The sequence below is a fragment of the Heloderma suspectum genome, chromosome 12 (assembly GCF_057233095.1).
Source record: "Heloderma suspectum isolate Gila_16-S chromosome 12, 16-S_ref, whole genome shotgun sequence".
NCBI lineage: Eukaryota > Metazoa > Chordata > Lepidosauria > Squamata > Helodermatidae > Heloderma > Heloderma suspectum.
In genome coordinates, this window is record NC_139469.1 from 35,997,891 (window position 1) to 36,005,592 (window position 7,702).

Here is a 7,702-nt window from a genome sequence, read left to right on the forward strand (position 1 = left end):
GAGACGATAGGGCAACGCAGAAAACCCCATTCCCTTGGCTTTGGCAACACTCTGACAAGCGCCCACACATCCCTGCCCAGTTAGCCCTGCACTCTGGTTCTGGACAGAGCAGGCAGTGGGCCCTTGTGCTTGCCCTATCGGGCTGAGACGCCCCGCCCCGCGGTCCCTCCGGGAGCATCTATGGTCAAGTCCCACTGTTACCACCACGCACTGTGCAGCTTTGATTCTGCAGCTTTTATCTCGTTCTTTGGAGTCTTCAGTGTTTGACAGACATCATCCCAACAGCAGCTTTGCCCGTAGGCCAGTAACACGCCCATAGTGAGACGGAGGATCGAAGCTGAGAGAGCAGCGGCTTGCTCTGCGGAGCTGTCGCGCGAGCGGGGAACCCCACGTGAAGTCCTCGCAGGGCGGATTGTATGGAAAGGGCCCAACCCCGCAGGGAAGCCCCCCATCCCGCCCGGGCTGCAGCGAGCGGGCGCCTCCGGCCGGCGGGATCTGCAGCAGCGGCTGTCCGCCCGGGCTGCGGAGCCGAGCCAGCCCTCCCGCCGCCAGCCCCGGCCAGCCCCGCCAGCCCCTCCTCCCGCCGCGGGATTGGCGGCGCGCTGCAAGCGCCGGAGGCCGCAGCGCATAAAGCGGCCGGCCGGCCGGCGCCTAGGCTGCGGGCGGGAGGGAGGAGCTGCCCGGCGCGCCGGGGTCCGGCCGCCCCATGGCCCCGCAGCCGGAGGCGCGGGCGCGCCTGGTGTTCCTGGGCGCGGCGGGCGTGGGCAAGACGGCGCTGATCCGCCGGTTCCTGCAGGACGCCTTCGAAGCGCGCCACCGGCGCACCGTCGAGGAGCTGCACGTGCTGGAGCTGGGGCCGCCGGGCCCGGCGCTGCGCCTCCGCCTGGAGCTCCTGGACACCAGCGGCAGCTACAGCTTCCCGGCCATGCGGCGCCTCTGCATCCGCCGCGGCGACGCCTTCGCGCTGGTCTACTCGCCGCACGAGCCGGGCTCGTTCGAGGAGGCGCAGCTGCTGCGCGACGAGATCCTGGCAGCCAAGCCGGGCGCGCCGCCGCTCGTGGTGGTGGCCAACAAGAGCGACTTGGGGGCCGGCCGCGAGGCGGGGGCCGGCCTGGCCGACACGGTGCAGCGCGACTGGGGTGCCCGCTACGTCGAGGCGTCGGCCAAGCAGGGCCACAACGTGGTGGGCCTCTTCCAGGAGCTGCTGAGCCAAGTCGGCGCGCTCCGCGGGCGCCTCAGCCCGGCCCTCCGGCGCCGCTCCAGCCCCGAGCCTCTGGCCGAGGAGCCGCCGCGGCGCCGCCCCGGCAAGAGCCCCAGCTGCGCCGTCTGCTAGGCGGAGCGGCGGCTCGCGGAGGGTTCTGCAGCGGCCGCCACGGAGGCAGCGGACGGGCCGCGGGGGAGCAGGGCCGCTGCCGTCGGGCGGGGGAGCGGAGCCGCGGCGCTCTCCAGAGCAGCAGGCGAGACGAGCGGCGCCGAGGATCGCGAAGGCGCCCCTGCCGTCCAACCGGCGCTTCGCCGCCCGGGGCGCGGCAGAATCCGGCCGGCTCGGCACGCAGCTGAGGGGGATGCGCCCCCCACCCGGCGCCGGGAGGGCATCTCGCGGGGGCGGCAGCCCGCCCAGCCCCCGCCGCGAGCACCGCGCCCCGGCCGGCGCCCGAGAAGGGGCGGCGTGCGCTGGGCCGCAGCCTCTTCCTCGCGCAAGGGCGGCCGCTCGCCCCTCGCCGCCTGCTCGCGGAGGGACTGCCCGGCGCCAGCCTGCGCTCAGCTCGGCCGGGCCCCCGGACTTGTGCCCCGCGAGGCCGAGGGGGGAGGCCGGGCTGCGGCATGAAGGGCGACGGGAGGGGCCCGCCCACCAGCTGGTCGCGCTGCGCCCTCCTCGGTCGGGGTGGGGCGCGGAGGGGCCTGGTCGGGGCTTTGTGCTGCTGCCTTAAAAGACTGTTGTGACCCTGACCGAGTCCCGTGATTTCTCCGTTTCCCCTGCGATGGGGGATCGCACCCAGTGGGGGTGGGCGATGCTGGCGTCTGGGAGCCTGGGCTTGCCCGGCCACTGGGCCTCATGCCAGGGGGTCTCACCAGGCTATCAGTGGGTCACCCATGACGAAGAGCAGCTGCACAAGGAAGGGGCAGGTGGGACTCCTGGAGCTTGGGCCGTGGCACGCTGACCATTGCTTAAAGCTGGGGGAGGCAGTTGCCCTCCAGATGTTTTGGACTGCAACTCCTGTCAGCCCCAGCCATCATGACCAATCACTGGGGGGCTATGGGAGTTCTTGCCCAAAACATCTGGAGAGTGCTGTGTTGCCTGCTGCTTTGAAGGCTGGGAAGGGCAAGACTACACTCCAGTTATGGGAGGGAGGGAGGGAGGAAAGGAAAGCAGTGTAAAAACAGTTGATGCAACTCCCGTGACTGGAAAGCTTGCCAGTGCCCCCCAGTGAGGGGATGTGCTGGTGATTGCACCCCCCTGCCGCCCATACTCAGAAGAGCCAATGAACCCACTGCAGTGGGGGCCTATCCCCAGCACCGCCCACGCCCAAGGATGCCACCGCATCCCCCACTGCAGCCCAGCGGCACAGCCAGCAATGGCCCCTGGAGGGCAAGGCATGGGAGGCTACCCAGCGCAGCACCCGCAGGGTTGCCCGGGCAGGAGCCCTGCGGAGGGAGCACGCGGCCCTCCTGAGCCAGCAGCTCAAGAGCCTCCCGCGAAGGAGAGACCAGACAGCCAAGGAGTGGGGCCAGGGTGGTGGCGGCAGCCTCCAGGCTCATGGCAAGGGTGGGGAAGCAGGAGCCCCACCAGCGGGAAAGAGGCAAACGCACCCACTCACCTCTTGGGGGGGGCAGTCCCATGGGAGACAAGAGGGAGCAGAGGGGCACAGGAGGAGCCCTAGCTGGATGGGACAGGGTATGCCTTATACATAGGGGGCCTGGGTTCACACTCAGAATAGAGCCCCACACTCAGAAAGGGCTCACCCCCAGGCATACCTGACCCACCCAGGAGGAATGCTGCATGAGCTCCGCACAGCCCTTCTGGGCCCCCCTCTGCTTGGCAGCCCGTATGACCAGCCCCCCTGCCCTGCCCTGCCCCACCCCGCCCCCACTTTGCCTGATGGGCCAGCTCTGCTGGACAGCATCCCAGAAATGCTCCGCCCACCTCCCACAACAGGTGGTCTCCTGCACCCTGGCAGCAGCAGCACCACCCCAGTTCTGCTCCCTGAGAGTCCTGGGAACCTGAGTGGGCAGCCAGTGGAGGGGCCACAGCCCACCAAGCTCCCCAGCCCAGTCCCATCACAAGGCTGCCTGAAGCCAGATCAGACGGGAGTGGGGGAGAAGGAATCCCTGTCCATCAAGCCATGGCTCAGAAGCATTGCTCCCAGGCCCTGCCCCTTGCTGTCTGGCTGAGGCAGAAGCCATCCTGAGCCCCATTCTGTGTTGACCGTGAGGGAGGCCCAGCCCATGGCCAGCAGCAGTGGCGGGGTGCTCCCGGCTCTGGCTCCATGGGGCTGACAGCAAGCTTGCTGCAGCAGGCCCCTCCAGCCTCACATGCTCTGTGACAGGCGGCTGTGCAACGGGGTGTTCCTCGCAGGACGCCGCCCCCCCCACCTGTGGAGCCACTGCCAAGCCCCGCTGAGGCAACTGGCTGGCCACCCCAAGCAGGTCACACCCTCTCAGTCAAGTCCAAATCGGCTCCCAATGAGTAATCACGGGTGTAGAGAAAACAGTGGATTAGGAACAGACTTTTACTGGAGGACTAATGAACTTGCACCTCAAGGTCAGCATCACTTGCAGGAAGAAGAGGAGAGAGGGAGGAGACAAGGAAAAGGCAGAAGGACCCCCCAGAGATCCCCCTCCCACCTCACTCCGGTACACGTTAACCCTTCGAGTTCAGGTTAAGTGACTCAATAGTCCTAGTCCCGCCAACACCCCTTCTCGAGGGCAATGGGTCACTGCACTAATCCTGTGCCCATCAGGTGGGCACATCTCCCGCCATTTCTACTTCCATTCAGTCATCTCCTGCTCTACTAAGTCTTATCAGGTGCTGCCTCACGTCAAGGTGCTTCATCTGTGTCTCGGCCTCGGCCTCTTGCTTGATGCCAGCTTCAGGCACCCCGATTGTCCTCATAGAGCACCATGGTTTGCATGTTCTCCTGTCCAACATCGGTGAAAAACTCTGAGCCAAATCACTTCCTGACATGTGCTGGCTGCTGCCACATTCTCTGCCTCTGTGGAAGACAGGGCAACTGCCTGCTTCTTCCTGGCCCAACTGATAGCCCCGCCATTGTATGTGAACAGGTTTCCTGATGTGGACTTGCGGTTCGATTCATCGCCCGCCCAGTCTGCATCCACAAACCCAGTCCATCCTGCGTGTGTGCTGCCTGACAGTTTTGAGCATTGCATGTGCATCAGATGCGCCACTCCATTCCAGGCACACTGAGATGGCTTGGCCACTTTCCTGCTCAGGATGCCCACGGCTGCAGCCATGTCTGGTCTGGTAACTGTTGTGATAAATAACTGCTTACCGATCACCCTTCGATACTGCTGATGATCTGGCAGTGGAACGTCAACTCACCCCTGTGGTCATGGGAGTCTTGACCCCCTTCGCCTCTGCCATTCCAAACTTCAGCAGCATCTCCTCCCTTCTCAACCTGCATACTCAGATAGGGCATTATTGGGCCCAGGTCCTTGACTTCAAAACTGTGCTTCTGTCTGAGCATAATTTCCGTGCCATTGCTTTCCCGATCATAGCACAGGACCGAATCGCCACATCCACCAGTGTGTATGCCCACCTGCCCTGCTTCTGCCTGGTACAGTGGCAGGGGTCTGCTTTCCCCTTGGTGAAGCCCAGGTTTACTAGGGCCCCATTAATTTTCTCATTCCAGGCCCTGGCAGCCTGCTTGAGTCAGGAAATACTTTGGTGCAGTTTGCACGCTTTGCTTGCCCCTTCTGGATCCGCAAACCCTGGCGGTTGCACCATGTACAGGTCTCCCTCCTTGTACAGGTCATCATGTACAGGTCTCTCTCCCCCCCCCCCCCGGCGGTCTCCCTCGTGTACAGGTCTCCCTCTTTCCCATGCAGGAATGCTGTCTGGATGCCTGGCTGCCTACTTGCTCCTCCCTGCTGGCCGCCATGCTCAGCATTGCTCGAATGGTGGTGTGCTTCCCCACTGGGCACGTGCTTCACTGGCGTCCTCCCCACATTTTTGAGAGCGACCCTTCGCGATGATCCTGGTTTTGTAGCGTCGCACTTCACTGTCGGCATTGCACTTCACTTTGAAGGTCCACTTGCAGCCAATTGCCTTGCGACTGGGGGCGGGGGGAGTTCAGTCAGGGTCCAGGTCCCATTTTCGTGTAGTGAGTCCATCTCTTCCTTTGCCACCTTCCACCCGTCTGCCTCATCCTTGGGTGAGAGGGAGATGTCCTCCCACCTCGCTGGCTCTTGGATCTGCTGTGCTCTGGCTGCAAAGTAATAGTAGCCATACCTGGCTGGCAGCACACCTTTGGTGGTCCTCTCCGACCTCCTGGGTTCTTGCTGCTGTGCTGCGTTCAGCTTGGTGTCCGGCGTCATCGGCCTCACTGTTGGGATTAGGTGTGTCAGCTGCCCTCTTCTTCGGGCACTGTGGGCTCTCCTTCTACACTCTCAGGTGTGCTCAGGTTCACCTCTATCAGCTCCATAGTCCTGGGCCTTGTAGTCTCATCAAACTGAACACTTCAGCTGACTATGATGCTGCAGTCTTGGGGAATAAGAATTCTGTAGCATTTATGGTAAGGACTGTATCCTGCCAGAACCCCTTCGATGGCTATCAACCAGCTTGGTCCTTTTCTGTTCTGGGACGTGAGCATAGGCCTTACACCCAAACACTCTCAGATAGCCGACCTTTGTCTTGGCCCCATGCCACAGTTCGAAAGGTGTTTTACTAGTGCCCTTTACTGCAGCCCGGTAAGTAACCACAAGTGTAGACAAAATACACTTGAATAGTGGATTAGGAACAGGCTTTTATTGGAGGTCTAACGAACTCACATCTCAAGGTCAGGTGGCTGAGGTCAGCATCACTTGCAGGAGGAAGAAGGGAGAGGGAGGAGACAAGGAAAAGGCAGAAGGACTTCCCAGAGATCCCCTCCCACCTCACTCGGGTACCTATTAACCATCTGAGTTCAGGTAAAGTGACTCGTGGCTGAGTCCCACCAACACTCAAGACCTCCTCCCTTTCAGATGCTGTTCAATAAAAGCTCCAAGGTTGCTCTAGGTATGGTTGTCTGGGAGTGGGTAGAGAGGGGACCCTTTTCCCCACCCAGAGGAACTGGCTTCAGGATGGGTTCTGGGGGAGAATGGAGTCTGATGATGGCCCCTCCCCTCTGCTTACTCAGGTTTCCAGGATTGTGAGGGGGCAGGCTGCTCAGGGGGCACAGGTGGGGTGGGTGCCGCCTCCAGGGTATACAAGGCCATCGGTTGGGGAGGGGGTGATGGGTAAAAACAATGCGGTCTGCTGGGAGGTCTGGCCTATCAGGCAACATAGGTGTAGGGTGGCCCCATAGGTTGCCAGAAGCAGGGGTGGGGGGCACTGGGCATCTTGTGTGTGGTGATGCGGGGCAGCATGGCCCCTTATTGTGGGTTTATTGCCCCCCACTGTCTGGGTGGTGCTGCTGCTACTGTCCCTGGCTAGGTTGCCAGTGTGTGTGTGCGTGTGTGCACCTGTGTGTGCACACGTGTGCATCCACCCCTTATTTTCTACCTATTTTGGCTCTTACTGGCATGGTGCGCATGCTTGACAGTGCCCTATGCATACAGAAAGCTTTGGGCCAGACATGACTCAGCACCATCTGGTAGAGGTCACACTCCTGATTGTGTGGGCATAGGACTCTGGATGGCCCAAAGCTTATTCCAGGGTGCACAGCACCAGCTCCTTATGTTTTTCTATGTATTTTAGCTATGTTTGGCATTATGCGCCATGCATGACAGTGCCCTGCACATATGGAAAGTCTGGGGCCAGACTGGGCTCAGTGCCCCCGTGCAGAGGACACGCTGCTGAACATGTAGGTGCGTGATCTGGGGTGGCCCACGCTTGCCAGGGGCGCACAGCCGCAGTTTCCTAGCGGCGCTCGCCATCTGGCGCGAGCACACGGCGCTGCGCAAGCGGGGCCGTTCGGGCTCTTTCTCCGTCAGAGGCCGCCTGCCGAGCACGGCGCGCCACGCGCAGCTTCGGGGGCAAGACCGGCGAAGCGCCAGGCGCGCCCCCCGCCCGCCCGCCCGCCCGGGCTCTCTTCGAAGCTGGGAACCAACGGCCGCCTGCGACCAAGGCGGGATGCCAACGCGCGGCGCCGGCGCTCCTCGTCGCCCGGGGCGCCCGCGCGCCTGCTGCGGAAGGGCCGGCTCCCGGCGTGCAGAAGGCGGCCGGGGGGCGCCACCGCCCCGCCGGCAGCCCGCGCCGGCTCCCCCCGGCCCCCTGGGGCGCAGCCCGACGCCTGTTCCGGGGGAGCAAGCCCCCGCCCCGCGGCCCGGCCCGGCCCGGCCCGGCGCCCCGCGAGGCCGCGGCCCGCAAGCGCAGGCGGAGAGGCGCCGCCTGGGCGCGCGCCGGCTCCCGTGCTGCCTCGCGGCGCGGGGCGGGGCGGGCGGGGCGGGGCGGCGTTCAAATCCGCCGGCCAGCCAATGGGCGCGCGCTCGGGCCCGGCAACGCTCGGCGCGCGTTTGAAATCGGCGCCGCGGCCGCCCGCCG

General features: G+C 63.9%; 1 protein-coding gene across 1 annotated transcript; it reads left to right on the plus strand.

Annotated features, from left to right (window-relative positions):
• Positions 1-706: 706 nt before the first annotated feature.
• LOC146336831 (ras-related protein Rap-1b-like) lies at positions 707-1,956 on the plus strand. Its single transcript, XM_084819225.1, has one exon. It carries the CDS (start codon positions 707-709, stop codon positions 1,331-1,333), a length of 627 nt encoding a protein of 208 aa, XP_084675351.1. The 3' UTR covers positions 1,334-1,956.
• The last annotated feature ends 5,746 nt before the right edge of the window (positions 1,957-7,702 follow it).